The 18,795-nt window shown below is 40.0% G+C and overlaps 2 protein-coding genes across 2 annotated transcripts in view; one reads left to right on the top strand and one right to left on the bottom strand.

The window, feature by feature from the left end:
* RB1 (RB transcriptional corepressor 1) overlaps positions 1–18,795 on the bottom strand; it is a 71,294-nt gene that overhangs the window by 23,518 nt on the left and 28,981 nt on the right. The window lies entirely within an intron of this gene.
* On the top strand, positions 4,043–6,934 carry LPAR6 (lysophosphatidic acid receptor 6). The gene is given in 2 exon segments (XM_014306919.2): positions 4,043–5,550; positions 5,553–6,934. Coding segments are annotated over 2 exon segments (939 nt in total). The 5' UTR covers positions 4,043–4,670; the 3' UTR covers positions 5,612–6,934.

Genomic DNA, 18,795 nt, shown 5'->3' with positions numbered 1-18,795 from the left:
GTGAAAGAAAACTTTGCCAGGATTGGAACAGAAAATCTGTGGCACAGCCAAAAAGACTTCCTGGCTCTCAGCCCTACTTCTCAACCATAACAAATTCCTTCCAGCACATACACATGTTCAAAGAGAAACTCCAGTAAACAGACCCAAAAAAAGCTAAAATCCATTAAAATAACTAGATAAATAACAATACTTGGTCAAAGAAAATATTATCCTGCCAGGGCTTGTCTTCCCTGCACCAGACAGCACAAGTTCTTCTGCATAAAACTGCTTAACCCAAGAGAGAACAAATGCCTGTACCATGGCAGAGGTGTGCCTCTAAAAGCAGTAACAGTAGTTATTGAATAATGGTCTTACACAGACCTTTTTGTGCACCTGACAACCCTCATTTAACAGGGCATACTCTGGCCTTGGAAACACTGTAAGAATTTATTACAATGCTATTGATGTTGAAGTTGCTCTTTTCCCCTCTAAAGAACTTTCAGTATTACCATGGGCACAGACTGAGTGCTGTACATTAGACAAGTTCAAATGCATTTCACCTTTGACCACAACTTTGGTTTAATTCCATCTCTGAAGGTAAGGGTACCACCAGAGGAACATACAACACTGGTCAGCACAACTCCAAAAGCTTGGAAAGCCTTCAAAAGCTTGTGTTATTTCAGTGAAATGGTTTTTGCCACTCAGCTTGGGACTTCTGAATTTAAGGAATCCTGCCCCCTGGGTCCTAAATGACAGCAAGTAATCAATTCTATGGCATCTTGGGGAGGAAGGAACAGTGTCCTACAGCCACTCTCCTAGGACACTACTAAGGTTATAAGCACTTCTCCTTCTGAACCCCTGAGGTGGAGCAGGCTTGCCACACAAATTCAAAATCACTTAAATAGGTATCTAAACTCAGAGAAGCAGAGTTATGTGGTAACTGCCTGAAGCAGTGCAAAAAAATTGCTCGCTGCTGAAGTGAGAGATGATTTCAAGCATCTCATCAGCTCCTGGCTTTAAGGAGCCCATTCTTACTCTGCCTTTGGTGCCCTTTCAAGAGCCACAGGAAGGCTGTTGATGGAAATGCAGGCTTTGCTCATATAGCACTAGCAACAAATGACAGGTCCTAACTCATTCCCATCTCTGGTGCAGAAAGGCAGACAGACTCACATATGCATTTCCCTGCAGCAATAACATTGTTTCCTTTGGAGACAAAAAACCCCTCAGTGTACAAGGCCCGCCCTGCAGCTGCTTCCTCCTGCCTACCCCCTCCTTCCCATCCTAAAGCAAAATAGCCTGTGGTGAAGGAGTATAAGCAAGGCCATTACTCTGTCAATTCTTCTTCCATAACTGTTAAACTTCTTAAAATTTAAGGGGTTGGGGGCTACTGAAGTATTTTCTGAACCTGTCAGCACAAAGGCCAACATCTTAAAACATGATCCAACAAAAGGAGAGAGCAAAATGAGGCTTCCCCCTTGCTCGTGCTGGAGCCTGGCCAGAAGGGAAGCCAGTCCTGACTCCCAGCTGCTCTCAGTGCACTAACACAAGTTCTTCAGCTTGGACAAGCTCACAGAAATTAAAACACTGCTTGGTAACAATCAGCTACATCTAAATTAAGCAAGTGGATATACAATTCATCTTTGCCATTCACACTTTTACACTAAAAAGACTCAGCCTGCCTGCTCACTGGTTACTCTCCTTGCCGAAACAAAAAGGGAAGGAAAAACTTGTCAATTCAGGGGTTTCACACTTTCATCTGCAGGTGGAGAAAGCCTGCAGCTGAATGCTGTTTCTGGACATACACAAATATCACTTAGGTCATCAATTAGCACAAAGTGCATGTACTGTACTGCGCCAGAAGGGTTCAGGGGCAACAGAGCCCTAATGACAACACAACCATACACATAAAGCCCTAAAATAGGCTCTGAGTAGTATCCAATAGGAGCAACAACTAGGAGCCACAGCAAGGCAGGAGCTCTGACAGCAAAGGCTGAGGATGCACCTTCACCACTGCTTTAAAGCACATTTACAGTGGTAAAACAGACCAGACATCCCACCCTGCCTCTGTGCACCCACACCTTTGTCAAAACGCCAAATCAAGTTCTAATCAGTAAGATACACACTCATTGCCATTAGTTTCTCTCCCTAAACATGAATTATTGCTCGAGGCTTTAACCTGTGACACCTAATTTCTGTACTGCAGAGATTTTCATTCCAGTAACTGAGCCTGCCCCACAGAGTCTTCATGTGCAAACAAAGTTGGAGCAGTAAAACTGAGCAGAGCTCCTGTGACCTGATGCAGAACGTTTGCAGGAAAACCCTTCTTTTACCATGCAAGGTTGCCAGGAACAGAAACAAAATTTACTGTGTGATGACTGCTTTCGTGAGAAAAGCCAGGAAAACCTTTATGCTAAGGTACATGTTAAGTGGGACATGAGAGACTCTGCCAAGCTCTCATTTTCATTTCCAACTGACTTAGAAGTCCCAGATGCACTGTGCTTTACATTTAAGCATGGATTGCAACAGTCAAAAAGGTTTCTTGTGGTTATAGCCTATTGAAGTTAAATTGCTTGATTTCACCTCAAAATCAAGGGGAAAATGTTTCACAGAAGACTATAAAGAAAACTTGAAATAAAATAAGCAAGACCCACTTTTGCATGTTTCTGAATTTTGTCTTATATATTTTTTTGTGCCAAAATCCTGCGAAGCACTATAATTTACTCTCCTTCACAGAAGACTAGAAAGGTTTTGCCCAGAGCCTTGCTTAGGTGCAACTGATTAAAATACAGTTCAAAAGAACCATGCCACCCCACTTTTGCATGTTTCTGAATTTTGTCTGATATACCTTGCGCTAAGAAACTGTGCCAAAATCCTGCAAAGCACTATTCACTTTTGCATGTTTCTGAATTTTGTCTTATATATTTTTTTGTGCCAAAATCCTGCGAAGCACTATAATTTACTCTCCTTCACAGAAGACTAGAAAGGTTTTGCCCAGAGCCTTGCTTAGGTGCAACTGATTAAAATACAGTTCAAAAGAACCATGCCACCCAGTCAGATATGAAGAGATTTGTTATTCTAAGACTTAGAAATAGACTGGGTTTGATGCCAGGAGTCTATCCAAGTTGTTGTTTAATAAATGAGTCTGTCTAAATTGAGATTTATCTCATATCTGCCCCTAAAGGCAGTAAGAGCTGGTTTTTTTTAATATTTACTTAACAGTGTAATTAGTTACAACATGTTTTTGTTTCAATTATTAGTGACTAATGGGAGTATTTTGTGCATATGTGGTAACTGTCCCCCTTGAAATTACCAGAACCAATTGCAGAGTACACTATATGCATTTTGTTGTATTAATTCTTTGCTTACATATTCAAGAAAATGCTTTCTGTATCACAACATTTCAAAAAACCACTGAAGTAAATTTTTTTAACAAAAGAACCACCTTTCTGATTAGAAATAAAGCTTGGGGTGTGCCTTCTAATATGGAAGAAGTTAAAAAAAAATCTCTCCTCCCACTGCAACACATCTCAGTCCTGTGAATATCCAAGAGCAGCCCTCTCGTTTTCAGTAATTATTTGGTGCAATTATTTAATTACCTATAGTGTTACTTTGTCCCTCTTGAGGTTTGTACTGGTGTATTGGGGGAATTTAGACAGAACCACCCAGCTGATTTCTGGTGATTAATCTAGTGCTCTCTATTACAAGCAAAGCTATTAACAAAAGGCACAATGTTAGTTCAATCCTATATAAAATCTCACAATTACTGCTATTGCCAAAGAAAAATCAGAACTGAAGGGCATGAGAGTTTAGACACCGCAAAGTCTCCTCATAACTGGAGAGAAAGGTTTCCAGACTCCAGCAACACTGACAAAGGACCTCTCAGGGGGCATGGAAAGAGTTAAGAAGCAGCTGCAGCACTCTACAAGCTGCATCTGCAAGGTACAGCAGAGACAGGGGAAGGCAAACAAACCAAACTGAAACCATTCTTCCGCGCCCAGCCTCTTCTTCCTGTGATGTCACACTACAAATTGCCCGGGCGCTCTGCTCTGCTCTCCACAAGGAGCTGGGCTGGCAAGAGCTGCCGAGGGCTGCAGGCTGCAGGAAGAAACACGCTCTGGAATTCGGTCTCTGCCCCGGCAGGCAGCTCCCTTCTGCTCCTGCCTCCCGCCCCATGGGGCCAGCCAGCGAGCTGACAAACTTGTTGTATGGAAAAAAGGGAGAGGGAAAAATGCAAGCACCGGCACTTCGCAGCGTCCAGGAAATCGGTTCCTAAAGTACACTCTCCCAGTAAATTCGGATGGACGAGGCTTTACCGGCACAATCTGCAGCCAAGAGTAAGGCAGAAAGTCCCACAATGGCTTCATTGAATCGAAGTGGGAAATAGAACTAAGCAAGCCTTGGGGTGATCTCATCTGCCACAAATGATGCGTTTTCTAACTTTTGCAGACTGGCTATGTGATTACAAATAGAACTGGGCACAGAAGAGAGACTTCCTGGTGATTTCTACTGGAGATGTACTCCCCTTCCACAGAGCTCACCTTCCTTCCCTGAAGCTTCCCAGCGTAACAAACTTGCCAAAGCACACCGTTCAAATACATCTGACCTGCAAGTTCTTCTGGAATTTCAAAAAAGTTGCAATAAAAATACCAGAGAAGACATCAAATCACAGGAATTTTTAACATACCATTATAATGGTAAGCTCTAATTGTTCCACTGAGGACTCCTTTAAATACACCCTGTATGGGTGTATCTTTAGCATGGTGTTTGTTCTTGGCCTCATAGCGAACTGTGTAGCAATCTACATTTTCACTTGTACTTTAAAAGTGCGAAACGAGACAACAACTTACATGCTTAATTTAGCCATATCAGATCTGCTTTTCGTGTTTACATTACCGTTCAGGATTTATTACTTTGTAACCAGAAACTGGCCGTTTGGAGACATTCTCTGCAAGATTTCTGTCACCCTCTTTTACACGAATATGTACGGGAGCATTTTGTTTCTGACTTGCATCAGCGTGGATCGCTTCTTAGCCATAGTGCACCCCTTCCGATCCAAGACTCTGCGGACCAAACGGAACGCAAAGATTGTCTGTGCTGCAGTATGGATAACCGTGCTAGCAGGCAGCACACCAGCAAGCTTCTTCCAGTCCACAAACCGCCGCAACAACACGGAGCAAAGGACGTGCTTTGAAAACTTTTCAGAGGACACGTGGAAAACCTACCTGTCCCGGATTGTTATCTTCATTGAAACTGTTGGGTTTTTCATCCCGCTCATCCTGAACGTGACCTGCTCCACCATGGTCCTACGGACCTTGAATAAGCCGCTTACGTTAAGCCGGAATAAAGTAAGCAAGAAAAAGGTACTCAAAATGATTTTTGTCCATTTGGTGATATTCTGCTTCTGCTTTGTGCCTTATAACATTACCTTAATACTTTACTCCCTTATGAGAACACAGACCTGGGTCAATTGCTCAGTGGTGACTGCAGTCAGGACTATGTACCCCATAACTCTGTGCATCGCTGTTTCAAACTGCTGTTTTGACCCCATTGTCTATTACTTCACATCAGATACCATTCAAAACTCCATAAAAAAGAACCGGTCCACCAGACCACGGGATGTCAGATTCTCTGAAAGGCCAGTTTCAGAAAGCTTCATTCAACACAGCCTTCAGACCATAAAAATGAAAATATTTGACAGTGACTCTACAATATAAACTATATTAAAAGACAATTGGGACTAAACTGGAATTAGAAGCCTGTACTTTTCTTCAGCTGTGGACATATAATCATATATGTAAAGGCTGTGCTTCCTTCACATCTGAAAAGTTTATTACAAGGCTGTAAAAGTGTTAAGCATAATAGCACACAGAAAAAGTATTTTCAAAATCTATGTCAAAGGTTTGTTCTGACAGATTGTATGTTAGAAATGAACTTTTGAGTTTAGAGGTTAACCAAAGTCCAAGGACTGTTTCTCAAGTCAAACACAATGAAAAAGTAGGTTGCTTTCCTTCCTGAAGTTGAAACAGTTGCTCAATTTAATAATGATATCAGTTTCCAAGTTACTGAGGATGGGGGTGAAGTTACCTGCTCCACACTGCAGGAAAATTGCCCCATGTTGTCATATAACTTCAACTACTGTGTCTTCCCCAGTTTCCTCTTGCTCCTCTCCCCTACTTTTCCCTTCTTAGGGACCATTATGTTCACAGGAGGCTTCAATCAGTGGGTTACAAGAACTTTGTTTCTCCCAGGTTAATCTGATAAAAATACATGCTCTCTCCACAAGCCTAGCCCCCATAAAGCAATTATGTCTCCTGATAGTTTAGAGCATTTGGAAATGTCTCAGACAAACTGGTTTTTCTTCTCACCTCTCTCTCAGAAGCCTGCGTGATTAAAGCAAAGCAACTTGGGATGACTGAAGTTAATGCTGTAGGTACAGTACCACTTTATTAAACTCCTTTGTGAGGAGTTCTTAAACTCAGCATGACTTGAGGAAAAGAACATCCTCTGAGTAAGTCAATTTGATCTCAAAGTACAGTTTCTTAGTAAAACAAGACCTTTTCTAACTAGAAATATACGTGTGCATCAAGGTGATTATTTCTTCCAGGAGACTATTTGATGTCCCATAAAGAAATTCAAGATGCTGTAATTTTGGAGTTCAACTTCCTCTCAATTTTTGCATTCTAGAAATCATTTTAACATGAGCATTTAAAACTTCAAATGCTATTTCCTTTCAACCTTTAAGTATAAAAACAAAGTACTCGGGGCTACATGCTGGCAAAATTAATCAAGACACTTGGAAAAGTCAGCAACATGTAAAAGGAGAAATCTACATATATTACTGTCACAAACAGGAATACATAGACAAAATTGCCTTAAAACATCCTGCTATATATGTTTCCCAGCTACCAGAACACTGTGTACATTTTCCTCAGAATTAATTTAACATCACTGTAAAATAAAATAAAATTTAAAAGGTAAAATAAGTGTTGTTTTTTCCTCCCCAAAAACAATGAGTCAAGAATAAGAACTGATTCTAAACAAATTTGCACTTAAGATTTAGGGCAGTCAGCTGCAGCACACATACAGCACCGAGACATTTTTGCACCAGGGCTGTACACAGAGGAGTGAATCAATGTGGGAAAAAAATGCATATTGAGCCATCAAACTATATGATACGTTGTTATCTATTTCCCTATGCAAAGCTTCTGCTTAACTGTTATAAATCAACTATACATTGCCTCCTACTACTGGGAAACCGAGTTACTCAATGACTGCTAGGAGCTAGTACTGATTGAATTTTAAATTTAACAGCATTTTCAATCTTTATCCACATAATTTATGAAAGGAAAATTCATATAGTATGGGCTTGAGCTACAAAGCATAGATACAAATGTCTGCATGACATCTGAAATAAACAATTATCTTTGTTGGGAATCCTAAACTCTTCTGATTCATATCCAACTTCAAAAAAGTGCATGGAACTCTTGGCATGACTCTGTTTTTCATATGCCACTGACAAATCCAAAGCCCAAAACTAGACATGCATCTCTAAAGTCTCAATGCCTCTCTCTCTCTAAGGGGTGTGTTAATATTAGACTCCCTCCAAGAAATGTGACACAAAAGCCCCTAATATCACTGCTGGGCTACGTTTCCAGGGTACTACTCCCCTGAGCTTCTCATAGCTGTTACTCAATTGAGAGACAACTTGTTAGCAACACACCCTCTGCCTTACAGCAGCGAGCACCCCAGAGCCTCACCCTGATAAACAGAACCAACTCTGAGACTAAAAAACTGCAGGGGAAAAATAAAATCCCATCCTTGACTTAAAAGCAGAACAAGCAGACAAAGCCACATATATGAGTACTTCCCTTTTAAACCAAACTTTCCTTGGTTTATTACCTCAAGTAGTCTGCAGAAGCACAGACAGCAGCTCTGGTTTGCACTCACTGTCCAGGGCAGCAGCTTCTGTTTTTTGAAAGAGCACAGTGCAACACAGTACAAAAGCTTTCTGATCAGTTAACAGCTCAGTGTCCAGAAGCTATTTGAGGAAACTTTTTATTTTTTATTATTAAACATTTCCACCTTTTCCACAGGAGAGGAAAAAAAACCCACAACAAATACCCTAACAAAAAACCCAACACAGTCAAAAAGCATCATCTGTAATGCTGAGAATCAGACCATTACTTGAAAAATTCCTGATCTGACTGATTCAGAAGAGGGGGAGTAAAACTGTACCTCCCACAACAAGGTGATATCAAGACAGGGTACCAGATATTCAGGATTGGATGAGGTTTTCCCTGCCTTTTCTGGTTCTGCAACAAAATTATCCTGGAGAGCTGTGGATGGAGCAATTCCTCAACAGATGCACTCCCTCTCTCTGCTCTTGACTTTGATACCAACTCTTCTGTCTCTCTGGTAAGGTCTTATGACAAAATTTAAATGTAAAAATCTAGATAAGAAGTTACATTCCTAAGTCATGCCAAGACATTTCAAAGAAAAAAAGGCTTACATTGTCAGAGCTCCTGAGGATCTGAATGTGTTGCAACCAGTACTTCCTAAAAGTGCATTATTTTTACTCATATGCCTGCCCAGGGAGAGCTAGAAGTTTAGTTTTAGGATCAAAACTTTAAAAACTGTTCTTTGTAGTGTGGTTTCTTCATCTACAGGGTGCAGAAAACGCACACCTCCTATAAAAATAAAAGCAGGGTAAATTTCACTGATTCCAAGCTTTAGCTCTAAAGGCAGGCAGACATTGATAACTAGTTAATTAACCAGCAGTTTCAAAAGATCAGGAGAAAAAATTTGCTATAAACACCTTAAAATTACTTCAACATATCATTACTTCAAAATCAAAAGATGTCCTATTTTATACTTTTTGCATTCAGCTTGAAGTTTTAATTTTTTAATTGCCAGGCGATTTTTTTTACCTCAGTATGCAAATATTTTACATTTGAAGAAATACCAATACCAAGCCAAGTATGTCTTTATATTTTTTTAAGTGTGTAAAAAACCTCTATATTAAATACTTCAGGCAGGTAAGGAATCCTTAAATGAAATCAACCTCCAAGCTTTGGTTTCTTAAGGAAGTAACCTCAGTCACAGAATTGCAAAAATTGAAAAAGAGCTCTTGAGACCAGGTAAAAGATAAGGATAGCTGATCAGACCCCAAACATGCAGCTAATCTACAATCCTGACTCCAACAGCAGACAAGGCTGGATGCCTGGGGAACAAGATAACAGCAGAAGCACACAAGGCTTTCTCAAGTGCTGCCCCTCTTCATCAGTCATATGTCAGGATTTTCTGGGTCAGATATATTTGTGTGTTCAGGAGAAATTTTTCTTCTGCGAGCTTGTTCTGTCTTCCTGTAAATGTGTGTAAAGTTTTTAAAATTCACAGTAGTAAAAAGCTCACATTGTGTGTGTGCATAACTAAGAACAAAACTAAGAAACCCAAACATCCTTTTGTTTCAAATCTACTAGTTTCATAAGTGCCCCTCTCATTTCTTTGGAAAGAGGCAGGGAGCACTAGACTGTCATTCAACCTTTCCATATCACTTCTGATCCAACAGACTTCCATCATCCCTTGCAAATGAGAAAGAAATTCTCACTTGCAATTTCAAGCACCATCATAACCAAAGATGAGATTTCTAGAATTACACTAAGAACTCAGCTAAAATTAGAGAACCCAGTGAGGTTCACTTTGAGACTAGTAATTTTGAAAATCCCACCTGAGCACAGTATCCTCTAGCCTTATTTATTCTCTCAAGTTATTTTCTAAGGGCAATTTGTTTATACTTTTCCAGCAGTAAATGTAATATTACAAGGTTCTTGCATCTAGGCAGACCTGTGAATCCTGACAAGTTCCCTTTCTTACCAGACTATCATCATTTAGACTGCAGGGTTTCTGACATTTGAGCACCACTGACAAAATGAAACATGATACATTTCAAAAGCTAAGGCAAAATGTAAATCAGAATGATTCTAAATCTAGAAGACAGAAATGCCTGGGCTGCATTTGTTACCCAATTACCAGAATATTGAAAACATTGTATAAATACAACTATCACTGCATTAGCACATTTACAGAACATACTCAATAGGGTTTATTTAAGAGGAGCCAAATTCAGAAAGCCAAGCTTGCAAAGTCTAACACTTTTGCAAGAAGCTGCATGGAGAAGTTTTGCTTTCACAATCCTGGTTTGATACTGAAACCTTTCACATTTATCACTTCACCCCCATCCAGTTCCTGTCATACAGCTGCTTGTAAAAGCAAGCACAGCTCTTCCCGTAAGAAAACTGAACTTACTACAAAATTAAAACAAACAAAAAGAAGTCTTCACACATTTTCCGGTCTTTTATAAAACCTATCACATTGTTGGAGAAAGAAAATTCCAGAGCTGGTAATTCAGATTTCAAATAATTCTTTTTTTCTACTTAAGAAGCAGCCTGCCCTCTCTAGTTCTATCAGAACTAAAAGCTGTCCAGCAATAAGAAGGGGGAAATTTTCTGTAATTTAAACCTGAGGATCAAACCACAAGCAACGGCAAAGGAAGGCCACTAGAAAGAAGTTCTTTTATGATGAGATAAAAAGAATATTTTTGTACACACATAGTTTTAATATTTCCCCTAACTCTATCTTTTTTAAACAGTGAGTTCCTGCCTTAAAGAACAAAATTCTTAAACAACAATGCTAGCAACAGGAGGCACCCAAAATTAATGCAACCATCTTGTGAATAATATTAACTCTACCTCACATGAAAACAACTTAGGCTAGGTTAACTCTGCTTTTCAGAAGAATTCTGCAAATCCTGCTGCTTTATGAAAGGAAGTCAATTGGAAAATTTTATTAAGTACATAGCAAAATATGGACAAAAATGAGAATACTGACAGTGAAGCAAGTATCAAAATATCTACCTTTTCAGCCTAACAAAAAATGTTTCATTAATGAAATCAAATCCAAAAACTGCTGGTCTACTTAAGTTATTTCACACTTCTTACACATGAAAGAAAGTTTACCATGTATACTGCACGTTTCTGTATTTCACACACTCCCCTGGGTAGCAAATGGGGGAAAAAAAAAAAAATCAGTACTGCCTGCTGTCCAGATAAGATCTGTGAGTTCCTCCCAGCTGCTGGAAGGTGCAACAGGCACGCAGAGAGCGTGCCAAGCACGGGCTCTGCTGTGGGCAGGGTGACTCCCAAAGGGAAAGCACAGGCTGCTGGCAGTCCAGGAATGAACCTGAGCCAAGTTCAGACCAGGCAGAGTCTACGTGGGTGAGCCTCCAGCCTGTGCTCAGGAGAACACCAAGGATGCAGCTGCAGAGGCTCCACACTCAGCTGTACCACGGGCACTTACCAGCCTGCACCTACCCCCTTCTGACAGGCAAACCCACCCCAAAGGAAAAGCTGTAGAGGGATTACCTTTCTGGAGGGTGCTGAACACTATGCCTGCTCAACAGCTGTGAACAGGGGCATCCACATCCCCCACAAGGGCTTTTTATTACTGGAAAGTTACTGTAAGATGGTGATACAAACACATAACTGAAGTGCTATATATTTACACAGTATAAAACCAGGCACAAAAGCACTTATTTGGCCTACAAAAAAGCAACTCGAACCCCATGCTTTTATGCATGCAATAACTTAAAGAAAGTGCAGCAAGAAAAGAAACAAAAAACATCTTCCAATAATATATAATTTGACAGTTTGACACAATACTAGTATCACCTTGAGAGCTTGAAAATTGAGCACACGAACCTCCATATTAAAATGTTTGTTTGGCACCCACCTTGCTTCTTAACATAAACTAATTTTACCTTCCATAGAAAAGTTAGCAAGAGTGAGTCAAATGACACAGCAGTAAGGAAAAAAAGAGTAATAAAAGGTTGTGACAATTATTCAAGACTCTGGCTCAGATAAAATAAGCCAGACCAAAGCAAAAACAAAACCAACCTATCAACAACAAAATCCCAAAAACCAAACCAAAACTTCATTTTAATAACTTTACCAATTTCACTACAGAGATTCCTAAAATTACAAAGCTGGAGAGCATAGTGCCATCCAAGGAATGAGCAACAGGGATACAAGTCACAGAACTTAACCCGAGCTTTATTTACATTTGTATTTAAGGAGACAGTTACATAAAATTTGCCACAAGTCAGCAAGATTTTGCAAAACTGAAGAAATGCCAAGATACCTCCCTGAATTCTAATACATTTTTCCCTCATGGACAACCTTTAAACATTCCTGCAAAGTATTTACAATGCAGAAATAGCAGTGTTGCAGGATGAAAAGTTCAAACTACCTAAAAACATAGTAGGACTAAAATCAAATTCCTACAGCTGAAATATGATGACCAAAACATTGAACAGTATTAAAATAAACTTGAAAAAATTTTTAAACCCCCAACAACTTGAAAAGCAAGGATTCCCAGAAAACTATTGCACTATTCCTTGTTACTTTTAATCAGCCAACCTTAAAGAAAAGCAGACTTAAAAAAGTCTACCACGCTAATGCAGACATTTCTGTGACTAAATCTGTACTTAGTACTGGTGTACAGACAAGATATCTTTATGGGGCACCAAGAAAGCTGGCAGCTCCACTGAGCACAGCCTGTAAGTCCCAGCTCCCTGTCACAGCTGTAAATCTATAACCAGAGCAATCCTGACACAGCCTGGGTACATGACCTCCACGTGAAAACACAACAGCAACTACAGGCAAGATACAGCACAAGCAGCCACCTAAAGCAAACCGAGGCATAATTACACAGCCATCTCTTGCTAATCTCCCTTTCACGCTTTAAGGAAGGGGGAAACACAGTTATGAAAAGTAGAATTAAGCATATGACTTGCTAACTTGCTAAAGTAGAATTAAGCATATGACTCCTAGCCTTAAAAGACAAAACTATAAATCCAGTTTAGGTTTGTCATTGAGGCAGATGACAGTGGAAAGTGAATAATCCCACTGTAAAACACCTGTTTAAAATAAATAGAATGAACTGCTTCCTGGAAGTACAGATCTGTCTGAAGTGCAGAGGAAACTTAAATATCTAAGTTATAGAAGTAGGATTCATATTCTCTTAATTAGAGAAACTCTATACCTTAAAGCAGCAGGAAAAAACATTCCTAATCAAGAATGGCATCTAAATGTCACAGAATGAAAACTCTGCATAGTTGCTGTGTCTTAGGTAATCCCTTTGGTCGTGTTTGTACTTGAAGCAAGAGCATCTTAAGGGTTGGGCTGACTTGGTATACCTACAACAGATAAACCTGTTAACACTGCTAAGATAATCAAAATCCTATAGTCCTAGTGAGTGCTTTATGCACTTTGAGAGTGCCTACCAAGAAGTGAGCACACTGTCAACACAGACAAAAGCAGGAAACACAGGACCTCAGCTTTAAATGTTCTGGCTTCTCTTCCAGTAGCCTGGAGGATTTGCTCAAATGGTAACACCCAAGCATGAATAACAGCTTGAGTCATCCTCACGATAAATAGGAGTGGCAGGGAAGATTTTCAAAGTGATGGGAGAGACAGTGAAGACTATAATTCGCTATTCTTCCTGGTTTTTCAATTTGCCTTCAGCTGTTAAGGCAGATAAAAGTTTCAACTCTCAAAAAGCACAGCATGGTTTTCATTAAAGGAAACTCCTCAGGAGTACTAGAAAGGCAAGCATTTATTAAAGAGTGTGTGTATACATATAGCCAAAATAAAAAAGCCTATAAACATAAATATATTCATATTTTTATTACACCATGTGCTGTTTTCACAAATACCCAAAAAGCAATCATCTTACAGACTCCTAAAACTGTGCCCTGTATGATAAAGGCAAAATCATAGAAGGTTTTCCAGCCACAGCTGTGACAACTGAAATGTCGTAGCCTGAAAATAATTTAGAGCACATTCAGCAGAATCAGTGTGAGCCTTTGGCACTATCACGCCGAGGAGCAGTGGTGGTCGTGACCTCTCTCATCCCACATGCTTCTGGTACACACTCATGATGCAAGCAGAAATATATTTAGTATGTACAGACAGAAAACCTCAAATATGTTCTCAGTTCCTTTCTGAAGGTTAAAGCTGCATTCTCCTAATGTAACTTTGTCAAAAGGAGCATGGTGAGCACATGCCAAGCCATCCTTTGGTGACCCTTAGCATGTTTTGTCCCCTGCAAGAAAAACCCCAGAAAATTCCATATTACAAATCATTGCCCATTGCAACTTCCAAACTGAGACAAGATCCTAGGTGCCTACAATCCAGAAACCCACAAGACATGAGTGATGTCTGCACGAGCAATCTGATGCCTGCAATTCCTGAGGTGCCTATCTTTACACCAGTGAAGCTCCCTTGCTAGATTGCATCCTGCCAGTGAGCATGCTTGCAGATGCTGTCCTTCTGGACATGCTCAGCGCTTTTTGTGTGCCTAAGGCTGTTGTCCCCCTGTCCTGTATCTGAGGAAAGGCAAACATTAGCAGGCATGGAAGGAGTGCGCCTGACACAGAGCAGCTTTCCCAAGAGAAGCCAGCTGCTGCACAGAAGCAGGCATGAGTCCCAGAGCCCAGAGGGAAGGCGGCACAGAACGTGTGACTCATTTGCCAGCGCTGGAGTCACTCGTGGCTGAACCCGCGACTGCATCTGGGCTTGGCAGCACAGCGAGCCACAGCCTGTCCTCAGGCCTCGTGGGCAAGTGGCAAAGCACAGCCTGCGCCCACACAACTACACATTCTCCTCTGCTAATCCATACCAGCAGCTGAAAATAGTCCCTGAGCTGCATCATGCCCCAGATCTTGCCTAGGCATTGTGCCGAGGAGAGCTGACAAAGGCCAAAACAGGCCAGGGAACACGTTACCAAGGAAACACTCCTGATGATTGTGGGGCAATACTTAAGCCCAAACTATTGTCCCTTTGAGGCCAGTAGTACAAAGTCAGCCCCAAACACTCAGCCCTTGCTGCCTGGCCTTACTTGGCTGCCTATCAAAAAGATTTTGGATTAATTCTTTTAATACAACAGCAAACCACTTATCCAGTAACCTAATGTATCAAACGTTAACAGTGTGACCATTCCTACTTCCTGATTTAAAAGGAATCACTTAAGACGGCAAAATGAAGGAGGGTTTTAAACTGCATGTAGACACCTACCTTCAGAGAAGCTGTAGGACTTCAGACATACCTAAGAGAAATCCCTACTGAGAAGGATTCAACCCACAAGAAAATGTATTAACTGCCCTTTCTAGATGCTCAATTCCTCCTTACAAGGAGCACAGAAACCTAATTTGAAATTGTACATCCAAGGAAACAGATACTAAACACTTGAGAACAGTGAACTCCACAATAACTGCGTCCTTGTACAACCAAAGACCAGGAGGTTGCATAGCTAAGCCTGTACTATTCCAAAGTACTAAGGAGAACTTGCTGACCCATAACTGCTCACAGCTTTACCCTGACCTGGATTTGTCTAACACTTTTTATGCAAATCTTAAACATATTATTTAATTTTTTTTTCCTTAATGCATGATCAAAGTAGGTCTGCTGTTATTCCAGCTCAGCAAGTTCACCATATTAATGCAATAATATATTCTTTGGGAAGATATGGTTTTGAGCACGAAGGCACTCTGCTGCAGTGAGCTGCATAATTTAAAACCAACAGAAGTCTTTGGTGTGGGATGAGGTATTTAAGTATAAACACTGACTACACAGTTAGATGACAAATACTTATTGCAAACATCGAGATATTTTAAATCAACACTGCGTGATAAAACAATACCGTAGATTTCATTGCAAATATTGAATTGACAATAGAAACCACAGAAAAGAAGCTACACAAGGAGAAGCATTATGGAGCACAGTTTAGGCAATGCTAGATGAAAGAGGTTATAAATAAAGCAAAGCACACTTGTCTACTTCTACTCATATTTTAACCATTAAGAGAAGTAACTTCATGAAGCCATGTTTTTCTTGCATCAGTCATTAAAACTCCAAAACATACTACAATTCCAAATCACAACATATATCAATACTGGTGTTCCTCCCTCCTTATAAAAATTAAAACACTAATTAGGACAGCACATATTAAAAAGCAGTACAACCAAAGAAGGCTACAGTGTCAAAAGCTGCAGTGCAATGCACTGCTTCAGTTTCCCCTCTGTTTGTTGTTCACACAAAAACAAACATGAAAACCACAGCTGAAGTTACCAGACCAAAGCAGGCTGGGAATCGAATTCCCTTTAGCCTGCCACAATGAACCCTCACTTTCTGTTCTGAGCTGTTGGAGGGTTGCAGGTGGTGATGCAGCGGACCCTCACCCCTGCTAACGGCAAGAGCTACCACACAACCTTTTCAAACTCCAGTCCTAAGAGAAATACCACTTGGAATAATCCTAGTGCTCACGTGGAGGAGCTAACAAGTTAACAGAACACTTGGTCTGTAGAGCTAACCAGGAAAGTATGGAGAGCTTCTGTCTCTAACTTGCTTTACCTCCACACAAGGCTGAGGTTGGCCTGCAGCTCCAGTGCAAAGAACAAGACCCTTTCACTACCCCAACAACGCACATGTGAAAGGGCATTTGCAAGGAGCACATTCTCTAAGCAGCAGCATGAAAAACACACTACCTTGCTTGTACCTCCCCATTCAGAGCATGTGAGCAGGATGGAAGCTGAGAGGCAGGGAAATACAGCTGGATTGCTTTTCAGATACAACAAACATACTCCACAGGCATCTACTTCCTTGAATGGCAAACCCAAAAACATCCCACAGGTATTTCACTCAAAATAGATTGAAAACTGAGAGACTTTGTGTTTGATTTGCTTGCCTGAAAACCTGCTCTTCCTTGTTTATTCCTAACAAACTGCAGCAAATGGCAACAATACTTCAGTGAAAGATGTGACATGGCAGTTGACAGGGCTTTCTGCAAGGGAAATTCAGATATTCTGGAATTCATTCACATAACCTTCATTGGAGATATTCGAAACAATTACTTTTTTGGGTGGCCACAAGCGAGGTCAAATGGATAGACTTATGGAAAAGGCTGAGCAGGAACTCACAGGCTGACAGGTAAAAAACTTTCCCTTTCAGAGGAAACAGATTTTAACTGTGGAAGGGTTTAAATCATATTTCTATAAGTATGATAAAAGTGAAACAAAGGCTATTCAGCATCTTTGAGTCTAAAGTAATTTCAGTTCCCTTTAAAGTTACGAAATCAAAATAGTGTTCAAAATATTGTAAGCGAGCACAAATTCAAAGTAAAGAATATTGTAAAGTGTATTTCTATTTTGCAAATAAAATTATGCAGCATTATTAATATATTCTAAACTAATCTCCACATAATCTTTATCTGGAAGCATCATAACCTCACTGGTAAATATTTGAGTGGTTAAATAGGACTTCTCTCAGGGTTTGATAAAGATTTAAGAAAAAGGAAGTACTTTTCACATGATTTAGTCAGTATGTATTTGCCCCTTTTAAAAATCAAGAATTATTTAATTATTTAAAAATCAAGAAGAACCTTTAACTGGTTTCCACCCTTTATTTTGTCTAGCTATACTTTTTTTGTTGTTGTTAAAAGAAAGGATGACCTAGAAAAGTTTCATTTCCTTCCTAAAGCACAGATGACTAAATAAGCCAGCTATGCAAAAGCCATAAACATATTCACAATGAGTAGCTAAGGAGTAATATATTCTCTTCAGAAAACAGTAAAAAACAGAATCTTTTACATTCACTTGATGCAGCTTCCCAAGTCAGGTAAAGGTCAGATGCATTTGAGACTTTTTTCCCAGAGAAATTATACAAGGTATTTTTCCTCACAAAAGCTCTGTGACAAGTAAAACTGCAATAAATTCAAGCTATTTGGTATTAAATTGCTCAATCCTTTTAAATCTCTCATCAAAGTCTTCCTTTTTAAAGCAGTCAGGAGAATGAGCAGCAACTGAAGCAGACAAGCCCTGTAATGAAATGCACTACCTGGGAGGGTGGAGGACACAAGAACTAAGCAAAAACAGATAGCAAGCAAGTGGGGAAATCAAAGTTGCATTAAGCAAATATTTGTAAATAAATGTTTCTCAGAAGTTTATATTCTTATTTACTAAGCTAGATGGTTTTGGGGTTTTTTGCATAAGCTTTACTTGTTCCATGCTTCTTCATTTCAACACTTTTTTTTCGGGGGGGGGGGGGGGAACAATTAAAAAACAAAACCACTTTCTAACCATATGAGGACACTTGAACTTTCTCAAGATTCCATCTTTCTTGGACTGTTTACAATTAACCCAAAGAAACCACTTATAGTGAGACATTCTTTAGGAGTAAGAAGAAGGCATCTGGCTTTTCTCTACGCCTTTATCAAGTGTTTGGAGGTTCAGAGGTATTTACTGGTATGAACTACACTTCCCTAATTGCCTGCCCATTCTCGAGGGAATTGCTAATTAAAGCAGACACTTGCAAACCTTGTATACCATTGCATGGAGGCAATACCCAGATAAGGAATTGCAGAATACAGTAAACCATTCTTTTGTTCACCAGCTAAGCCAGGATACCTCAGCAACATCCTGAGTCAGCCATCTAGGTATTTTCTCCTGGGCTTCACTCCACATCCTTCTCTGGCACTAGGTGATCTTTGTAGGCCCCTTCTAACTGAAAAATCACCCACCCCAAACTAGTACCAAATGCCCCTCTAGAAACTCAAGAAGAAAGAGTCAAAACACTAAAACACATTCAAGCAGAGCACTAAAAAAAAAATCCTGGAATAATCCTGTGCTTGTTGATGATATTATAATTTGTTTCACAAAAGCCTGCAACATCCATAATTTTTGAAAACAAAACTCTCTGGATTTTC

The sequence above is a fragment of the Geospiza fortis genome, unplaced genomic scaffold (assembly GCF_000277835.1).
Source record: "Geospiza fortis unplaced genomic scaffold, GeoFor_1.0 scaffold194, whole genome shotgun sequence".
Lineage (NCBI taxonomy): Eukaryota > Metazoa > Chordata > Aves > Passeriformes > Thraupidae > Geospiza > Geospiza fortis.
This window is presented reverse-complemented; position numbering and strand designations above follow the sequence as displayed.